The sequence below is a fragment of the Artemia franciscana genome, chromosome 20 (genome assembly GCF_032884065.1).
Source record: "Artemia franciscana chromosome 20, ASM3288406v1, whole genome shotgun sequence".
Lineage (NCBI taxonomy): Eukaryota > Metazoa > Arthropoda > Branchiopoda > Anostraca > Artemiidae > Artemia > Artemia franciscana.
In genome coordinates, this window is record NC_088882.1 from 34,285,647 (window position 1) to 34,308,469 (window position 22,823).

The 22,823-nt window shown below is 32.5% G+C and overlaps 1 protein-coding gene across 3 annotated transcripts in view; it reads right to left on the reverse strand.

Moving 5' to 3' along the window:
- Positions 1–4,901: 4,901 nt before the first annotated feature.
- LOC136040170 (uncharacterized) overlaps positions 4,902–22,823 on the reverse strand; it is a 101,347-nt gene continuing 83,425 nt past the window's right edge. For all 3 annotated transcript variants that reach the window (XM_065724302.1, XM_065724300.1, XM_065724299.1), the window contains 3 exons: positions 20,544–20,804; positions 12,896–13,052; positions 4,902–5,526 (listed from right to left, as the gene is read on the reverse strand). In XM_065724302.1, the coding sequence (XP_065580374.1) occupies positions 4,940–5,526; positions 12,896–13,052; positions 20,544–20,804 (1,005 nt within the window). In that variant the 3' untranslated portion in view covers positions 4,902–4,939. The remainder of the gene's footprint in view (positions 5,527–12,895; positions 13,053–20,543; positions 20,805–22,823) is intronic.

Consider the following 22,823-nt stretch of genomic DNA (forward strand, 5'->3'; position numbering starts at 1 on the left):
GAGGTTTGATTTTAGTTTTACTAATAAAAAAGACGCTAAATCTAGCGTCATTTATTCAAAATCAGAGCGAGAAAATTAATGCATGAAAAAGGTGCATTATTAGTTCAAGATTTTTCATTGGAACAATCTCAAGGGGGGAGGGGTAGGTTTTTTTTAGCAATAGCAACATATTTCATAGTTGTTATAATCTTTATGTACATACGAACCAGAATACGTAAATACATGCCCTCCAATAACTTTTGACCTCTAAAAAGGCCACTAATCCTTTCAATTTTCCATGAAGTAAGCCTTTTTCGAAGTTTCTACGACTACAAATTGCCATCTCAAAATTTCAATCAGATGCATTTTGGGAAAGTACGAGGTGTGTGTGTGTGTGTGTGGGGGAGTATTTGCCCACCGATCACTTTGAGTCTTAAATGCATGGGGGTATGAAAGAGGGTGGCACATCAGGATCATTAGTCCCCTTCTCCTACCTTGAAGCTCAAAAATACTAACACATGCGAGAATTATGGGGTAAAAAAGGATGCATGTTTTGCCTAAGGCCAAATAAAAGTTTCAGCTTACACTGTTTCCAAATTAAAGCGTACTTTTATTCCGTTGGTTTATTTTCTTAAGCCAATTACACTATTCTTTTTTCTGGGGAAATAAATCTTTTAAAACTTAATTGGTTCCAAACAATACTAAGCTCAGAAATTTAGATAACTTTGAAGACCACACTGCCTTTGAATGACGAAATTAAAATAGCTCAAAATAGGGATGAAACCTTTTAATTGACAGTGAATAGATATAAAAATTATTTAACTCGATATTTCGAACACATATACAGCATTCATCATCAGCAGTAAAACTACTGCTTTCACAGTTTTACTGCTGATGATGAACACTGTATATGTGTCCGAAATATCCAGTTAAATAATTTTTATACCTATTCACTGTCAATTAAAAGGTTTCATCCCTATTTTGAACCGTTTTACTTTAACTCAGAAATTGCATCAAATGCAAGTTCTTAAATACAAGTTCACAAAAAAATTTCTAAAAAAACATAATAAATTGGTTTATATGTATTTTTGTTAAATTTATACGAGTCGAACAAAAATTGGGGGAGGGGGATTTAAGCTGGTGAACGATAAAAAAAAGGTTTTTGAATCACAACATTTTTACAACTAAACTCTCTTTTTGTCTGTAGTTCCTTTCTTCTCCTAAATAATGAATCGAGCGTTCATCGCACCACGAAAAAAAAAATAATCTAAGTTAATTACTAAGTTAAATTGATCGTTCTTACGCTTCTTCGAGTTTTTAACATGTAATTTTTACCGTCTTGAAAAGTTCAGCCGTCTCGTTTCCCTGCATTTTTACTATTTTTAGTTAAACTTACCATCCACGGATACTGTACCCTCTTAATCAAATGGTGAAGTTCTGAAGCCATTTAGAAGTATGTTTCTGGATATAAATATTTCTCAGAGGCATTTTGCACAGGCCAAAACAACGAAAAAACTACGGAAATTTTACACGCAAAGGCTAGTAGTAAAAGGCATGCTCCTTAACAAAAACGTGGATAAAATAGTTCAAAATGCAATATTATTTTTTAGGCTCTTAGAGAACAAATAAATAAACTTAACATTTTTCGGTTTTTTTACGGTTACATGTGGTAAATGACGACTTATACTTATTGACGACATGACTGCCTGTCCATGGATTATTCTTTATGGTTGATTGTGTATGGCTATGCTGTTTGACCTATGTGATTGTATGGATGAGTAGGTTTAAGGCCTCATTCAAGTGCTGGTCTATATTAATCACTAATTTAGGAAAACAGTCTTCCTTTTCTCCTTCTGTCTCTTTTTTTTTTGTGTTTGTGCTGTTGCATTGGTGATTTCTCTTTTCATGATATATATATATATATATATATATATATATATATATATATATATATATATATATCTATATATATATATATATATATATATATATATATATACTAGCTGTTGGGGTGGCGCTTCGCGCCACCCCAACACCTAGTTGGTGGGGGCGCTTCGCGCCCCCCCACGCGCGTAAGTCGTTACGCGCCATTGTAGTTGTTTCCCTATGTCCCACCTGTGAATATAGATATATATATATATATATATATATATATATATATATATATATATATATATATATATATATATATATATATATATATATATATATATATATATATATATATATATATATATATATATATATATATATATATATGTTTTTAACTACGTAAAACTTGCGAATATACAACATTCTTTGCTGTCCCATTGTCTGTGCATATAAATAGATTGTCAGGTTTACCGACTCTTGAACATGCAACATATAATGGTCCATGGGAAAACAATCCGTATTCAGATCTATACCTCATGATTCTAATGATTGCCCTTGAGCTTTGTTGATGGTGATTGCTAATCGACCATTCCCTGAGTCGCCATCGTCATTTATATATCCCCCTGTGCACCCCGGCGTCCCCTTTGTAGTTATGTCCCTGTGTCCCGGTCGTCGTCATTTATACTCCCTGTGTCCCGGTGCTTTGTTGATTGCTAATCGAACATTCCTTTTGTCCCGGTCGCTTTCTCTTTGAGTGTCGTCATTTATTTAGATTGTCAGGTTTACCGACTCTTGAACATGCAACATATAATTGTCCATGGGAAAAACAATCCATATTCAGATCTATACCTCATGATTCTAATGATTGCCCTTGAGCTTTGTTGATGGTGATTGCTAATTGAACATTCCCTGTGTCCCGGTCGTCATTTATATTCCCAGTATCCCGGTCGTCATTTGTGTCCCAGTGTTCCCCTTTTAGTTCTTTTTTATTGGTTTTGACCTTTTTTTAGGTTTTTTAGTTTTTTTCTTTTAGTTTTTTTTGAAGTTTTTATCTTTTTAGTTTTTTTATTTTTATTTTTTTAGTTTTCTTTTTCTCCTTTATTTTTCAGTTTTTTTCCTTTTTTAGTTTTTTTTTTCTTTTTTAGTTCTTTTAGTTTTTACCTTTTTTAGTTTTTTAGATGAAAATTTTTTTTAGTTTTTTTCCTTTTTTTCTTTTTAGTTTTTTTATTGGTTTTTACCTTTTTTTAGCTTTTTTAGTTTTTTTTTCGTTTTTTCTTTTTACTTTTTTTTTTAGTTTTTATCTTTTTTATTTTTTTTTATTTTTATTCTTAATTTTATTAGTTTTCTTTTTCTCTTCTATTTTTCAGTTTTTTCTTTTTTTTAAGTTTTTTTTTAGTTTTTAGTTTTTTTAGTTTTTTAGTTTTTTTAGTTTTTTAGCTTTTTTAGTTTTTTTTGTAGTTTTTGCCTTTTTTTAGTTTTTTCAGTTTTTTTTTAGTTTTTAGTTTTTTACCTTTTTTAGCCTAACCAGGATTTGAACCTGGGACCTTCATTCTCCGTTCTGACACCCTCTCTCATCGAGTGACTACTCCAGCATGTTCATTTTGGTGTTTTAAATGGTATATTATTAACCAAATTAATGTGTTTTACAATATACTAAGCATCGTCAAAGCAAAAATGATGGCAACTAATTTCATGACGTCAGCCGAAACATGACGTCACCTGATCCACGATCCACAGATCCACAGACAACTTATTTTTATATATATAGATATATATATATATATATATATATATATATATATATATATATATATATATATATATATATATATATATATATATATATATATATATAAAACAAGTTTTTTTAACTGAAAGTAAGGAGCGACATTAAAACTTAAAACGAACAGAAATTACTTCGTATATGAAAGGGGCTGCTTCCTCATCAACGCCCCGCTCTTTACGCTAAAGTTTGACTCTCTCAATTCTTCTTTTTAAAACAGTAAAAAACTTTAGCGTAAAGAGCGGGGCGTTGATGAGGAAGCAGCCCCTTTCATATACGAAGTAATTTCTGTTCGTTTTAAGTTTTAATGTCGCTCCTTACTTTCAGTTAAAAAAACTTGTTTTTTTTTTTATTTAATTTCTAAACGTTTTTGAATCAATGCATGTTTTGATTTGAACTTCTGAACTGAAACTTCTTCAGAGGGTTCTTTGATACGCTGAATCTGATGGTGTGATTTTTGTTAAGATTCTATGACTTTTAGGGGGTGTTTCCCCCTATTTTCTAAAATAACGCAAATTTTCTCAGGCTCGTAACTTTTGATGGGTAAGACTAAACTTGATGAAACTTGTATATTTAAAATCAGCATTAAAATGCGATTCTTTTGATGTAGCTATTGGTACAAAAATTCCATTTTTTAGAGTTTTGGTTACTATTGAGCCGGGTCGCTCCTTACTACAGTTCGTTACCACGAACTGTTTGATATATACATACCAAAAGTAGTGTATGTGTCACTTCACTTTAAAGAAATTTCTTTTATCACTGATAAGAATGAGTATATAAAAAAAGTTTTAGCACTTAATAAACTAGGTTTTTACAAATAGTGCTTGGAACCACATGGATGTTAATGGATTTTGAAGCAACAGGATTCCTCAAAAATTATATCTAATGTCAATTCTCCTAAATCACATTAAATTTCAGGGGACTAATCACCAACAAGTGGTGTTTGTATTGCAAAAATCACAAACAGCAAATAATTTTTTTTTATCACTTTGGGTGACTTGGAACAAACCTTGGAAAAAAACGTAAATGTGCTTAGGCACATAATATAAGTATGAAAATGAAATGGAATAAATTTAATTGGCAATCAAGGTTGTCTAATGCAAATTGGCCTTTCTTGAATCCATTCGGAATGTAGACACAAACTTGGTTTGTCGTGTCTTCAATGGAAACAGTTTGCTTGCAAAATCACAAACAAGTGGTCAGAACAAACTTAACATGGCTAAGAATATTAACGCAAAAAATCCCTAATGTGGCTAAAATTTTAAACTTTAATGGGAACACGTTTAATTCCAGCCAAAAACGAATTCAGGATTTTTTATTCTTATTCAGAGACTTTTTCTTGTTCTTTTCTTCTTTTTTAGATGTCTGCATCTTCTGTTTTTTAACTACTTGTTTCTTCTTTCTGTTAGGTAGCTGTTCCTTTGCTTTTATGGGTTCTTTTTCCTCCTCTTCTTCTGTTGATGGCTCTTCCCCTTTCCTTCTCATCATAGCACTTATATATTTCTCTTCCTCAAGGTCTACTTCAGCATCACTTTCATCTAAATTCAAATCTATTTCTTCTTTTGGCTCCTCTCCAATACTTGTGTTTACTTTAACTTTATCGTTTCCAGGCTTTACTGCTCCCTTACTTGTCCTACGTTTCTTCTTTAGTCTGATTCTTTCCTCTTCATCATCTTCGTCTTCATCATTTTTTTCTTCTTCCTGTTCAGGGGTGAACAGCTCTCCACGATCAAAGGCCGTAGGTTTGTAAAAGGGATTTTTTAGGACCCTTACAGTACCAGTTGGCTCAATTGCAACCATCTTACCTGGTGGCAATGTACTAACATCACCAACAACTGTACTCTGCTTGATTTTGGATTCAAGTTGCAGGTTTTTAACCATAGAGCGAGGCACTGAAAAAAAAACCTATATACCAACTTCATTCCATCAACTGTTTAATTAATTTAACTTCCAGCGTCTTAAACCTATAGAAAGGATGGATATTCAAACAAGGGTTGGGGAGGAAATCGTGACGACCTAGTAAAGAAGGAAGTACGTCCTGAAGTAACCATAAATTTAAAAACGCGTTTAAAAGAATATCTAATGGAAAAAAATACCATTCGTAGCTGTTTCAAGAATGATAACTACTATTTTGATTTGTCTTAATAATACAGTTTTTTTTAAAGCAATTTCGAAACCCCTGAACAAAAGGGCGTTGGACCGAACGCTAAGTACGCCAATGGAATTACATTACGGAAAACCCCATTTAGTAAACTTACAGCTCCTCACATAGAACAAAAAGGTTTTTAACCATAGAGCAAGGCACTGAAAAAAAAAGCAAGGCACTGAAATCGTGACAACCTAGTAAAGAAGGAACTACGGCCTAAAGTAACCATAAACTTAAAAATGCTTTTTAACAAAAATTACCTAATGGGAAAAAATCACCATTTGTAGCCTTTGTATACCATGTGTTTTTTTGAAAATAATTTTGAAACCCCTGAAAAAATGGCACTGGGTCGAAATGCTAAGTACGCCATTGGAATTACTTTAGGGAAAACCCCATTTAGTAATCTTACAGCCCCTCACATAGAACAAAAAGGTTTTTAACCTTAGAGCTAGGCACTGAAAAAAAAATCTATATCAACTCCATTCCATCAACTATTTAATTAATTTAACTTTCAGCATCTTAAACTTATAGAAAGGAAGCTTTGAAACAAGGACTGGGAAGGAAATCGTGACAACCTAGTAAAGAAGGAACTACGGTCTAAAGTAACCATAAATTTAAAAACGCTTTTTAACAAAAATTATCTAAGGGAAAAAATTACCATTTGCAGCATTTGTATACCATGTGTTTTTTGAAAACAATTTTTGAAACCCCTGAAAAATGGCATTGGATCGAAACACTAAGTACGCCAACGGAATTACATTAGGGAAAACCCCATATAGTAAACTTAAAGACCCGCACAGAGAACAAAAAGGAAAATTACTGTTTACATAGGAAGCGCTAATGTGTCCTCTTTTTTTCTTCGTCACGTGACACTGGAACATCATAGAGAGCTGTCTAAAGATCATTTAAAAGGAATAAATCTTAACATTCAGTGAAGCGTGAAAGAAGAGTGAGAGGAATGTATACGGCCCCAACTCGGTCCCAAATATCTCTATTTCATCTATTTTCCACTAATGAAATTTTGTTTTGAAGTTAGATTGGTCCCAGGATAGTTTGACAAAAAATGATTGACTATAATATAATACAGTCTGCAAAAAAATAGTGAAATAAATAGAAGCACATTTTTTAGGCTTTAAAAGGGTAGAAAAACACTTACTAAAAACAACTTAGTAAAATGACATTTTGACAAAGAAGAAACTGTTGATCACAATATACAGTTATCTCATAATTTGATTTGGGCGGTATTTTGGCCATATTCAGACCAAATTTCAGGCTTTGTGACATAAGAGGGCCAAAATATTTAGTGCCCGAGCTTTAAAGGAGCATGGTACGTAACATTTTATTATTATTATTTTTTTTATGTGGATCAAAGGCACACATGTGCTTTTTTATTTATAACCAAAACGTTTGCTTATGTTTATATTTGAAAACTTATAATTTTTTGTCTTCCCAAATTGAATTTTTTTTCCTGTCAATCCAAAAGTCATTACGTAAAACCACCATTAAGAAAAACTTCGAATACTGAAGGGGTATACAAAGTTTATCCAGTTTTCACCTGAATGTAAAAACAGGAAGCAGGGTTTGTCTGATAGACATGTTTTTCCTATATGATTATTATTATTACTATTATACATAAGAACCCGCTGAATACAACAATTACAATGACAAAGTATGAAAAATGAAACAAAAAAAGAAAAAACAACAAAAAGGCATTTCAAATAAAAAAAGCAATAATAAACACAATTACTTCTGAAAAAAGAAAGAGAAATGAAAAATAAAATTAAATTAACAGAAATGCTACCTCTTCTATAAAACTAAAATTATCATTAAGTGGAAATGCTAATATTGAAAGGGTACAAAAATAAGACAGCCAAAATATATACGGCACGGCCCTCAAAAGGATCTGATACGAAATTTGTTCCCTTGTATGCGGAAATTTATGCATGTTTAAAGATCTATAATCAAAACATAAAATTATGATTTATTTTTCAAACTTTAAACATAACTGATTCGTATCAGTTATGTTTATCAAAGTTATGTTTATCAGTTATGTTATGTTAATCAAATAAAAAAAAACCAGCAACAATAAACACAATAAATTCTGAAAAAAGAAAGAGAAATGAAAAATAAAATTAAATTAACAGTAATGCTACCTCTTCTATAAAACTAAAATTATCATAAGTGGAAATGCTAATATTGAAAAGATACAAAAATAAGACAGCCAAAATATATACGGCACGGCCCTCAAAAGGATCTGATACGAAATTTGTTCCCTTGTATGCGGAAATTTATGCATGTTTAAAGATTTATAATCAAAACATTTGATTATGATTTATTTTTCAAACTTTAAACAATACTGATTCGTACATTAGAACTAAAAGATTAGTTCTATCATATGCTAAGAAGTTTTTCAATTGTTAAATTTGGGTGATGTAGATTATACCACCAATAGAGGGTATTTGGAGCTATACTAAACTTCTGAGTTACGTGTTCTTGGGTATCATCCTATTTTTTAAGAATAAATATATATATGCCCACACCTTTTGCCACAGAAGGATGATGTCGGTTCTGCTTGAGAATTTAATCAAACTATATCGAATTCAGATATAATCAGTTTTTTGGCCTTTAGGCGCAGATAAATTTTCAATCAATTAAAAAAAAAAAAAAAAAAAAAAAAAAAAAAAAAAAAAAAAAAAAAAAAAAAAAAAAAAAAAAAAAAAAAAGGCCTTGACTCGGTTTGACAATTTTACAGAACAAAATCAATTACACATATACCTAAAATTTCCCGACCTTTAGCCATAGACCAACTTTTGATCATTCATGAAAATACAGCCCACGAATGGCTTTAAACTGCCTGTTCAACTAAGCCACAGGTGTGCTATGGTGAACAAAGCTATTAATCAGGGAGCCATATCACCACTAGATCTGTTTGTCAACAGAATATCAACTGATCAGTCGAAAGTGGCTCCTAAACGTATCCTTATAAACACTGACAAATCCTATTGACGTATCTCTGTATCCCTTCTTAACTTTCCAAGGCCTTTTACTTCCTTGGAATCTAACTTTAAAAGTCTGGAATAAGAATATGATTGAATTAAGTTGAAGAATAAAGGTGATTCAGAGCCATTGTTCACGCATAGGGCGCCGAATCAACGTTTCAGTTGCTGGGTCTTTTTTAAAGGGACAAAAGTAACAAGTCCTTTTAAAAGTAACAAGCTTGTCACACAGGCCTGCTGCAGCAAGAATTGAACCTTGGGCCTTCTATCAGCAAAAATCAACTTCCTTCAAGTGAATACAAATACATTTTTGAGCAACAAAATTTAAATATCACAAGGGAGCATCAGGATTTAGAAGTGTCTAGATTTGGCACGGCCCAAATCGGTTGGGAACCAGTGCTATAGACATTTTTAATTTAAATAATTTCTTTACATTTTTTCTGTAGAGTCTATGGACTGAGCCAATTATTATAAGATACACATTTATTTTTGTTAGGCTTTTGTCAACACCCGATGACAAAAATGTTGTGCTTTGAGGGTTTGAAACTGAGTCCTCCAGATTGGAAAGCCTCATCGTTTCCCCTACACCAGCACAAGGGTGATGATCAGGTTTGTTTAATTATAATAAGAAGAAGTTTTTTTTCAAAACTTCTATAAGCAGAAATCAATCCACTGTGCTACAAGAATTACGTTGAGTTTTTGCAATACTTTTATTTAATTAAATTGCTTCTTCACAACCCGAAATCCAACTAAGGTCATAAATTGGTCATACCCTCTAAGTCGATGGCATACCTGGGTCTGCTGCACAGTAAAACTTTAAAACATTTACGAGCGCTGACTGTGGCGTATATTGAGAAGGAAATTAAGTGTGGCTAAGGGGTTCAGTTTCTTAATGGAAAAAAATTCGCCTGACATTCTTTTACATTTTCAAACAAAGTAAACTAGCCTTTTCAAATCGAATCAATATACAGACAGCAGTATACCTTAGGAGAATCCTACAATAGTTTATCTAATCCTTAATAGTTTGTAATCATTAAAATAGTTTTTAATCTTTAAAAAAAATTTTTTACTCCTTAATATAGTTTATCTAATCCTTTATAATTTTTAATCTTTAAAATTGTTTTTAATCCTCAAAAGTTTTTAATCTTTAAAATAGTTTTTACTTCTTAGCATAGTTTATCTAATCCTTAATAGTTTTAATCTTTAAAATAGTTTTTACTCCTTAAAATAGTTTATCTAAAATCCTTAATTGCATTTAATCTTTATTATACTTTTTACTCCTTAAATAGTTGGTCTAATCCTATAATAGTTTTTAATCTTTAAAATAGTTTTATTCCTTAAAGTAGGTTATCTAATCCTTAATAATTTTTAATCTTTAAAATTATTTTTAATCCTCAAAATAGCTTATCTATTCCTTAATAGTTTTTAATCTTTAAAATAGTTTTTACTTCTTAAAATAGTTTATCTAAAATCCTTAATTGTATTTAATCTTTATAATATTTTCTACTCCTTTAAATAGTTTGTCTAATCCTTAATGGTTTTGATCTTTTGAATATTTTTTACTCCTTAATATAGTTTATGTAATTCTTAATTGTATTTAATCTTTAAAATAGTTTTTACTCCTTAAAATAGTTTGTCTAATCCTTAATAGTTTTTAATCTTTAAAATAATTTTACTCCTTAAGTAGTTTATCTAATCCTTAATAGTTTCTAATCTTCAAAATATTCTTGAAATAGTCGTCTTTGTTTAGTTTGCTTTTATTTCAGTCACACCTCTGATTTGGTGAGGTTTACCTAAAAAAGTTAGAATTTTTTCCCGTTTATTTCTGTCTTTATTTCTTCCTTTTTTTCACTTGTCATTTTGCTTTTGTTCTTTTTTTAGCAGGTTTAAAATTATCTTCATTTGGTTTCTATATTCCTTTTTCTGCGTTTTTTGTGGAGCTTCAGTTTCCGTCAGGAATGTGAAAAGGCGAATTCATGCTCAGATTTTTGTTGTTGCAACGGTGTCCCATATTCGGGCAAACGACGGTAAGCTCAAGTAACGTTAATAGATAATATTAAGGTTAATTATTAACGTAACGTTAATACTAACGTAACGTTAATATTAAATTAATGTTAATAGATTTTAAGAAGATTATTTCTCAAACAACATTGGCCTGCCAAAACAAGGAATAAAAATTAAAGAAATAAAGATCGAGAATAGAATTTTTTAAGGCCAATAGAAACAGTGGATTTTTATTGGCCAAATATTCTAAAACCGGGAAATTTTATTCTGGGAAAGTCTTCCTTTCTTCAGCGCTACAATAAAAAGCTCCCTACTTTACATCCTCCAAGGGAGTTCCCATTTCCCTTTAACCTTCCCTTACGACATCCTCCCACCGCAACTGAGGACGAGCTGCTTTTTATTTAGCCATAGATGGTTGACCGAAAAGGACAATCTTTGGCAATCTATCATTCTTTATCCACACAATGTACCCTAGCCACCTCAGCCTTTCTCTAATTATATCTCTAGAAAGCGGGTATGAACCCCCACTCCCTCCCCCAAAATGTTTGGCCGACTCTTAAAAATATAAAATTAACATAAACAAGTTTTTATGCGTTTTTGAAGATTTTTTTACCCCCCCCCCCCCCCCCCTCCGTCAAAAAAATTATTACAGCCCCAAAGGCAGAACAAATTTTCTTCTCATTATGCATCACTGTCAGCGTTTATGTGCGTTGTATTGCTCCACTACTCAGCAAATCCAGATATACGATTGACTCAGGTGACATGACAAATAAGACCTTTATTGGATTTCCAGTCGAGAAGAAATATTCCAATTAAATAAAAGCATTTCACGTTTTGTCACGTTAGAATTCAACCTAATTTCATCATATCCTAACCCCAAAATTTTTAGGTTATATTCAAAAGAAGTCAAAAAGCTTGAAAAGTCAAGAAGGTCGTTTGTAAAGCCTGCCAGTGATGCGTCAATACCTTTCAGGATACAGCCAAAGAGCATGGGAAACTATAAGAGTGGAAACTTTGGCGATTTAACATGGAAAGATAGGAGTTGAAAACTACTAGCGCCAAACACAGCGTTGTGGCTGGCGAAATCATTCTGTCTTTAAATAAGTAGAAAAAATTCAGGTCGAGCAGGATAATTGGTAAAGGCCTAACCAAATAATATTGAAAACTCATTGTTTCCCATGCTCTTTGGGCCTGATTGCCTTGTTGACATAATTAGGCGCAGTACATATTACTAGGCCTAGGTTTGATGAGGGCAAATCATGGCTAATTAATTAGGCTTAAAATGCCAAATTTCGCCAGGCGCTAGATGGCGCTGTTGATTTTTTTTTACACTAGTGCCAGTATCCATTCTTATGAATTACCAATACTCTTTGGATACAGCCAGAAGCGATTTTTGACAGGGTAGTTGCCGAACAGCAGCTTCACATCTCGTAGTTCTAGAATCTAGCGAGTAATCAGAATTAAGCAGCTGTAAGAAGAATTTTCTTCAAATAGCTCAGGAGCTTTTGATCTTACTTGAGGAGCCATTAATGACAAGCAATTTTTTAAGCATTCAATACCCGGTGGCAGTGTTCAATACCAGTGGCAGTTGACATTACCTGATCAGTAAATGTAATTGAAGCATGTTTAGAAAACTACCTCATATAAATAGAGGGCATAAACCATCCATGAATGGTCTTAATACCTGATCTGGGCGTAGTTTCGTACATTGTATATCTCTTTTTTTCTCATTTTGCTGAATTGTGACGCTTATCCAAAAACAACCAAATTTTGATAAGCGCAAAATTTCCTGACACAAATGTGACAGAAGTTGAATCATGACTTTCAAAAAAAAAAAAAAAAAAAAAAAAAAAAAAAAGTTGAATTGTGACGTTCAATCAAAAATTAATACCAAACTTTATATGCCCAGAATTCTCAGACGCAAATATGACAGAAATTGGATTGCGACGTTCAGCCAAAAAACAGAAGCAAATTTTGATATGCCCAAAGTACCCTAACGGAAATGTGACAGAAATTGGATTCTGACATTCATCCATAAAACAAAACCAAATTTAGATAGGCCCAAAATCCCCTAGCCTTTCGCCCAGATAAAATTTGGTAAAAAAGGTACCTTACCTAAACTGACATACAGCGGAATACTAAGTGATCCATGTGTGTGAAGAAACAGACTTCTAATATTACTGAAACTGCCAGGATATTTATCATTCAGCTCCCTTACGACGGAAAATATATTCTCAGTTAAATCTTCATCTTTCATCCCTGTATTACCAATCTACAATATTTAATAATTAAATAGAGATAATAATAATAATAATAATACAGAAATATAATAATAATAATAATAAAAAGTTAATAATAACATAGAGAGGTTCTGCCACCATTTATGAGGAATAAAATAAGCACAAGGTCAGCTAACGAAGTGAGATTGGAATCACCTACTCCAAGAACAAACCATTTTGCCAATTTTACCATTTTGCCAATTCGTTTGCTCCTTTTTACAGGTCAGTGCTTAATAAGTTAGAGTCTCGTGTTTTTTTTCTTTTTTCTTGTTTTCGCAAGTACTAGCGCCATTTAGTTGGAATTTTTATTCTAAACTATGATTGTTTGTATAAATAAAACTGTTTCAAACAGTTCGTGGTAACGAACTGTAGTAAGGAGCAAACCGACTCAATAGTAAACGAAACTCTAAAAAACGGAATTTTGATGCTAAAAGATATATGAAAAGAATCAGATTTTTTAAGCTGATTTTAAATATATAAGTTTCATGAAATTTAGTCTTTGTCATCAAAAGTTACGAGCCTGAGAAGATTTGCCTTGTTTTGGAAAATAGGGGGAAACACCCCCCAAAAGTCATAGGATCTTAATGAAAATCACACCAACGCATTCAGCGTATCAGAGAACCCTATAGAAAAAATTTCAAGATCCAATCTACAAAAATGTGGGTTTAGTATTTTTGCCAGAAGACAAATCACGGGTGCGTGTTTATTTGTTGTTTTTTTTTTCCCAGAGGTCATCGTATCGACCAATTGGTCCTAGAGCATTGCAAGAGGGCTCGTTCTAACGAAAATGAAAAGTTCTAGTGCCCTTTTTAAGTGACCAAAAAAATTGGAGGGCACCTAGGCCCCCTCCCACGCTCAACTTATCCCAAAGTCAACGGATCTAAATTTTGAGATAGCCATTTTGTTCCGCATAGTCGAAAATCATAATAACTATGTCTTTGGGGATGACTTACACCCCACAATCCCTGGGGGAGGGGCTACAAGTTACAAATTTTGACCAATGTTTACATGCAGTAAAGTTTATTTGGAAATATACCTACGTTTTCAGGGGAATTTTTTTTTTGGTTTGGATGTGGGGTTCAGGGGAGGGGGCTATATGGGAGGATCTTTCCTTGGAGGAATATTTCATGGGAGAAGAGAATTTCAATGAAAAGGCGCAGGATTTTCTAGCATTACTATTAAAAGAAAACAATGAAAATAAAAACATGAAAAAGTTTTTTTTTCAATTGAAAGTAAGGAGAAGCATTAAAACTTAAAACGAATATAAAACATTATTACGCATATGAGGGGTTCTAAAAATACTTTAGCAAAGAGAGCGAGGTATTTAGGAGGAGATAAATACTTCGCTCTTTGTGCTAAATTATTTTTAGTAATTTCAACTATTTATTCTACGGCCTTTCTGATTCAGGGGTCATTCTTAAAGAATTGGGACAAAACTTAAGATTTAGTGTGAAGAGCGAGGTATTAACGAGGGGACAAACCCCTTTATATATATATAATCAAAAATATAAGAATATAAAAGTTTGTTTCCTATGTTAATTCCTTAGCTACGTATATTTTTTACTAATAAAAACGTTCGTTAAAAATTAAAAGTTCTTGTTGCCTTTTTAAGTAACCGAAAAATTGGAGGGCAACTAGGCCTCCTTCCCCACCCCATATTCCTCAAAATCGTCTGATCAAAACTAAGAGAAAGCCATTTAGCCAAAAAAGAATTAATATGCAAATTTCATTTTAATAATTTATGTACGGAGAGCCAAAATCAGACATGCATTAATTCCAAAACTTTCAGAAATTAAATACAAAAAACAAGTTTCTTGAAATGAAAGTAAGGAGCGACATTAAAACTTAAAACGAACAGAAATTACTCCGTATATGAAAGGGGCTTTTCCTCCTCGACACCCCGCTCCTTGCGCTAAAGTTTGATTCTTTCTCGCAACTCTACTTTTTAAAAGAATAAAAAACTTTAGCGTATAGAGCGGGGCGTCGAGGAGGAAAAGCCCCTTTCATATACGGAGTAATTTCTGTTCGTTTTAAGTTTTAATGTCGCTCCTTACTTTCATTTCAAAAATTTGTTTTTTTATTTAATTATTCTAAAAATCAATGAAGCGTTGTCAAATTCAAGTAATTAGTTCGGCTTATTTATTTTCGTGCTTGAATGTGGCAACATTGTAGAAAATGTGTTACTGCCCTGGACCTTCATAATTTTGAAACAAGCAAATAAAATCTTAAAAAATAGCGATGAGAAGGTGTAAATAGACCTAAGATGAGTCTAGGAGGGGAAAAAAGTTTTTACTTTCATGTCCTTGGTATATTACAGTAAACTTTCATCTGTTTCCTTGACCTTTTCGTTTATTAATTACCAGTGGTTTATTAATTAATTAATTAATTATTTATCTATATTTAAATTATAAATATTTTATTAATATTTAAATATTAATAAAATAAATAAAATAATATTAATAGAATAAATAATATTAATAAAATATATAATATTTTATTATATTTAAATTATAAATATATTTAAATTATAAATATTTAATTAATTATTAATTATATAATATTAATTATTAATTAATTATTAATTAATTATCAGTTACCATCTCAGGCAGCAATGCTGATGTGATATATAAGTTCATGTTCATATTTTCGAATTATTCGAAATAGCTTAAGTTTGGAAATAATTCTGAAATTTAGAATCTGGGAATTCAAAATTTTCTTTCTAGTCTTGGTCAAGCTAGTTTAAAACATGTTCCTTATAAAATAGTACTCTTTAGATACTACTACTAACAACTCACCGCAGCACCAAGACGCCTGAGGCCAACACAGCTACGCACGCACCTCCTCCATCCTAATCTATTCAAAGCCTCCCTCTTTACATCCTCCAAGGGAGTTCCTATTTCCCTTAAACCTTCCTTTACGACATCCTCCCACCCCAAATGAAGACGACCTGCTTTTTGTTTAGCCATAGACGGTTGGCAAAAAAGGACAATCTTTGGCAATTTAACATCCGTTATCTACAGAACGCGCCCTAGCCACTCCAACCTTTCTCTCATTATAGCCCTAGAAAGCGGTTACGACCCCCCCTCCCGAAATGTTTGGCCGACTCATAAAAACATAAAATAAATATAGACAAAGTCTTGTACGCGTTTTTGAAGTTTTTGTACCCCCCCCCCCCCCCCACCAAAAAAAAATCCTTTTGTAACCCACCCACTCCCAAACAAAAAAAAAAAAAAAAAAAAAAAAATGCTGTATAAGGCCCTGTATGGTTATTGAAAATTTCCCGCATAACTTTGTAAAAAATTACATTTTGTTTTAAATTAAATTGATACTTGAAAGTTTTTTTCTTAAATAAAACTTCATTTAGAGCTTTTCCTCTATGAAACTTAGGAATGCTAGCGGGGTACAATAAAAAACGATGAGTATACTGATGTGGGATACCAGGTTAGTATTTTAAGTTTTTGTGGGACATTAAATAGATGAGAACATTGTATACACTAATTTTCAGACTAAAAGTCTTTTTCCACAAACAAAAGTTGAAGGAGATGTAAAGGGGCTAATTTATGTTTCATTATTATTTCATATATTATTCAGCAATACGTATTCGTTACAGCTTATTAGGCTTAAAGCTTTCAATTAAGTTACATACATGGTTGGCTGAGAGCCAATTATTCACATTAGTTAACTGAAAATGTTTTATGATAATGAAGGCGTGGACAATTTTAAATAGCTTGATTTTCCAGTGGTTACTCGCGATAATTTTCACAAGCTAATCTTACAAGCCAGCTTTTCTTCCTGTTGAATATTCACAACTGACCATACCTTAACATTTCATCTAAAAGTTTGATTTCCATTAACAAACGTTTTTCAAAATAGATACACCAGGAAAACCCTATTAGAAATACAAATATAATTTATTCAAGTAACAATACTTTATACAAAGATAAGGGAGAGAATAATTTTAATATTATTCCCACAATACTGGATGGTAAGTTTGCACCTTTGATTGTATTTATACTGCGTTTGCGCAACATATTACAACCAAGCTTACAAAAAGTAAAACCGCCGTATAAAAAAGAAAAAACAGCCTAGAAGAGACTAACAGACAAAAGATATTAATGCTACTAACTGCAGCACCAAGCTACCTAAGGCCAACAGAGCTACCCACACTCCTCCGCTCCGATCTATTCAAAGCCTCCCTCTTTAAACCCTCCCAAGAAGTTCCTATTTCCCTTAAATCTTTCCTTACGATATCCTCTCACCTTATTTAATGATGACCTGCTTCTCGTATGGCTCTAGACCAGAGCTTCTTAAACTATGGGTCGCGACCCCATTTGGGGTTGCGTAGCAAAATTATGGGGTCACGAGTGATAAAAATACAATTTAGCATAAAATGTTATTAAATCCCAATATCATTCAGCGATAAAAATGTTGAAGAGGTCTTACGTCCAGCAGTTTCAAACATTACACTAAGATTTGATTTGTTATGCAATAAAAAACAGGCACATCCATTTCATTGAATTTTAATGTAAACTTTAATTTAATATTTACCACGCAACTACTTGGATATATTCGAGAGAATTAAGACGGTCCGAATCCACTTTGTTTTTGAAACTATAATAAAAACATTTCTAAAAAATTTTGTGCAAATCTCAATTTTAGATTTTTATGTTTCAAAACGAATCTTAACTTTATATATTTTCATATGCATATGTATATTGTTACCTAATAAATATATCATCAAAAAATATTAATTTATTTTCATTTATATTCGTTGGGGTCGTTAGGAAACTCGCAATCATAAATGGGGTCGGGAAATACAAAAGTTTAAGAAGCCCTGCTCTAGACGGTTGGTCAACAAGGCCATCTGCTTTTCCAGATAATCAATTTTCCAGAGAAATTGACAACGGACTTTTTTGGGTATCCGATTGACTGACCATATTTCAAACAGTAAACTGTGCGAAAAATGTTAATTTTTGGTTACATTACAGAGGCATGGGGGATGGATCCAGCTAAATAAAGAGTCCTTGCAATTTCAATAGTTTCAACAAATAAATGGCCAGCAGAAAACACTTCACAATTTTATGAAATGGGATTTTATTTAATTTTTAAATTGAATTAATTTAAAAACACCTTTTAATTTAATTTAGTTAATTAAATTAATTAATTTAATTTAATTAATTTAAACACCTTTGGGAAGACAAAGGTGTATACAGATCGGAACGTTTTGACTCAGGATATTGCATTATTCTGAACATAGGCTCATCAAAGCTGTGTATGAAGAAGTGCTGTTGCTGAATTCCAGAAAATAATAATAATAAAAAAAATACTGAATTAGAGCGGTTTGTCCTATAAATAAAATAACGGTCAAGACCCAACAAAAAGTGAGGATATTTTTGTTAGAGACTGGGCTAGAATACCAAGAGACTTAGCATTGGGCTATTGACAAAAGTGATTCGACAAGTTTATTTTCCTCACGGAGAAGAATTTTGGCGAAAAGTATTATTCGAGGGCTTGTTTTATCGGAAATCAAAAGTTCTAGTGTCCTTTTTAAGCAACCAAAAATATTGGAGGGCAGCTAGTCCCCCCCCAAGCCTCTTATTCTCCAAGTTAAAATCTTGCGAAATCGGAACGAGTTTCCAGTTGCTTCAATATTATAATTCGGATTCTGGTACAAGTTAACTGCCTATCGCAAGTAAACAAAGTGGGGGGGGGTCTTTATATTAAATTGTAAACAAATGCCATTGGGTCAATAACATTATTTCAATATTGCTTCAGAGCATTATCCTTTTTGCTGCACTTCTTAACCCCAGATGTTGAGTGTTAAGACGTGAAATGACATCAAATTTCACGTTAAGACGTGAAACCTACTCCTATTTTTCAATACAGTATTTTCTTGTCCCTACTTTCTTTTTCATGAAAATAAGATTTATATTCGGAACTCAAAAAATTTAGAAATTTATTTGCATCATTTTGATTATTTTCCTTTATAAAAGTTTTTATCGGTTCATTTTATTTCAACTTTTGCTTATATATGTGTCTATAAACGTTATAATGTTATCAACTTTATATATGTGTCTATAAACGCTCGTGGTAACGAACTGTAAGTAAGGAGCGATGCAGCTCAATAGTAACCGGAACTCTAAGAAACAAAGTCTTGATACAGTATAAAAATAATTTATTAAACCATATTGGCCTGCCATAAGATAAAGAAAGAAAACGATCAAAAATGGTATTTTTAAAGGCCAAATGAAAATACTGAAGAAAACACAGAAAGCGAATATTTCGTGAGAACAATCGCCTCTCTTCTTCAGCACGAACAAAATAATATGATCAAGGAAAAAGGAAAAACGAAAAAACCAGCGCGGGTAGTACAATAAAACCAATGAAAAAACCGCAAAAAAAAAATTAAATAGAATTCAATAAAAGACCGAACATTAAAGGAATTAAAATCAAATACCTAACAACAATAGAGTGAGTTATTCACCAATATCCACGATTTGTACAAAATCCAAACAAATATGAACTGCCATCGACGGATATTAACGAACAACGTTAGTTGTTTTGGTCTTTTACAAATTAAACAAGAAACGCATTAAATTTGTCAATTTGTTTATTCTAAGCTAGCTAAGTTAGCTAAATAACTTTGATTTTTGTTATGTTTTAAAGGTCAGACAAAAATTCGCAGGACTTGGAGGGAGTTCAAAACTAGAACCGCCACTAGATATGGCCTTGGGGTGAACCATTACAAATAGTGACATAGGTAGGTAGATTCAGCTTCAGAGGATGTACCAAAAAGAGACGTTCCCTGGGAGAAAAACAAAATAGGCAAAGGTTGGATTTTTTTTTAAATCCATTTTGAATATTTTGTGAGAAAGGCGAGGGGCACTGAATATCCGGCAGTTCTCTTTTTCTGAGCATTTTCTTACAGGTTTGAAATTATTGATGATTTAATTTTCTCATTACAACAGTATTTTCCATTATGATTTTCAAAAGAAAGCTTTTGGAAGTTAAGCTTACTTCTTGATCTACAGCATTCGTTTATGTAAGGGATAGGGGTAGTTCACCCATGATGTGTCCACAGGTACCCTAAAAAGGTTTCCGTGCCATCTTGATCACCACCTCCCCCCCCCCTAACCGTAACATTTAATGTAAATCTAGGGTATAATAAATTATTGCATTACAGCTATAAATGATAGCACAGAAAAGAAAAAAAAAAGAATAAAAAAGCAAAATACAGAAATGTAAATACAGCACACACAAAAAAAAATACAGGGAAATTATAAACAATACAGGATAAATCTTGTTGGGAAGAGGATCATAGAGAGAGAATAAAAAATAAAAGCGTATAATAGGCTTCCAAGTTTACATTTATAATATTCCAATGAGCGCCAACCTCAGGGATAAAGAAATCAAGCCAACCAGTATGCAGGTTTGAGAGTAAATAGTATACTTCATATTCAAAAATAAGAAGGAAAAATACGCACCTGCAGGTCAACGGTAGATCCAGTTGTTTTAATTGACATCACTGTGGATTTTAACCCCACCTCGATTGACTCCTTCAAATTATTATCATCAAGTTCAACTGGGATCGGAAATTTATTCCTGCCGTAAAAGTATTTGCCAAAAAATGTTGACGAGCGAAAATAAATGCTTTCATCAACTAAAACTGTATCAAAGCGTTGACACAACTTCCTCTTGGCCTCAAAAACGTTATATTCAACCTTTAGCTGACGCAATGAAATTACCTGAAATACACAATTTATTATATATATATATATATATATATATATATATATATATATATATATATATATATATATATATATATATATATATATATATGTATATATATGTCAAAGCCCTGAAGGGTCAATTCAAGTTTCGGAGTCAGTATATAAAAACATGACAAATGAAAAATAAATTAAAAAAAACCCACAAAACCTAAAAACTAGCAAAGAATGCCAAAATAAAAGGGAATCTTAACAAAAAGTTAAAAAGATAAAAACCAGTAGAATTGAATGAGAAAACAAACAAACAAACATGAAAAAAAACTAAAAGCGACATAAAAAAAGCGAAAAAACAAAAACGACCAAATAAAAACTTGAGCAGCACGAGTAATTTTGTTTATTATTATTTTTTTTTTTTTTGAATGAAGGAGACAATTTTTTCTAAATCAGAACGTACAAGATCAAAAGGGAGTTAAAGAAGAAACCAATCAAGGAACGGCCCGAGGAGGGGCCGTAGATGAGAGTCATATTACTACTACTACTAATAACTGACTGCAGCACCAAGCCGCCTGAGGCCAACACAGCTACGTACGCTCCTCCTCCAACATAATCTATTCAAAGCCTCCCTCTTTACACCCTCCCAGGAAGTTCCCATTTCCTTTAAATCTTTATTTATGACATCCTCCCAACCCAGAAAAGGACGACCTGCTTTCCGTTTAGCCCCAGACGGTTGGCCAAAAAGGACAATCTTTGGTAATCTGTCATCCTTCATCCGCAGAATGTGGCCTAGCAATCTCACCCTTTCTTTCATTATAGCCTTAGAAACCGGGATTGAACCACATTTTTCGTACAACCTACTGTTTGAAATACGGTCAGTCAGCCGGGTACCCAGAACAATCCGTAAGCAATTTCTCTGGAAAACATCTAGTAAATTTTCATCTGCTTTTCGGAGCGCCCATGCTTCAGAGCCATATTTGACCACTAATCACTGTAGCTTCCAATATTCTTATCTAGGTTTGCAGACTTATCTTTCTATTCTTCCAAACTTTTTTTTAACTGTGAAAAAACACCCTGAGCCTTAGCTATTCTGCTTTTAACATCTTAACTGCTCCCACCATCTTTACTAATAATACTACCAAGGTAAGTGAAGCTCCCAACCTGATCAATCTTTTCGTTACCTAATGTCACCTGTTCATCTTCACTTATTCCTAGCCTTAGTGACTTAGTCTTCTTAACATTAATTTTCAAGTCTATTTTAGCACGCTGAACTCGCAAAACCTCTAAAAAATTCATTCATTTTGCTCACACTTTCATCTAATATGCTTAAATCATCAGCACGATCTAAGTCCGGGAGCGTTTTTCCTCCCCATTTGATTCCGTGGTCTCCAATTGCCTTTCCTGTGCTCCTTAAGACGAAGTCCATCAAATGATCCATATAAAGGGGGATAGAACACAACCCTGCTCAACTCCTGATTTAATACAAAACCAGTTGCTAACCTCATTTCCTACCTTAACCGCAGCAGTATTATTCTCGTACATAGCACAAATTACTTTAATGTATTTGTCTGGTATACCATATAACGATAAGACCTTTGTTAACGCTCTTCTATCAATAGAATCGAAAGCTTGCTCATAATCGATAAAACTGAGGACCAAAGGTGTTTGACAACGAAGGGACTTCTCAATTATTAACCTAAGAGTGAAAACTTGGTCGACTTATTCTCTACCTTTTCTAAAACCGCATTGTCCTTCCCTTAAAACTTTGTCTACAACATTTCTCAGTCTAGAAAGTATCAGTAATTAGTACGGGTCGTATTAGTAAAGAGTCGTATTAGTAAGGTTTTATATTTGTGTATATTCTCTAAAAATTTAATTTTTTGAGTCTCAAATGAAACTTGACTACTTTTGGATTTTGTAATTTCAGATAAATGAACGGAGTAATTGAGCGTTTTATTAGCTAAAAAAGACTAGGCTATCGTTTTATATTTCCGACGTTTAATTTTGATATTTCTATTTTTTTTTTTTTTTTTTACTTAA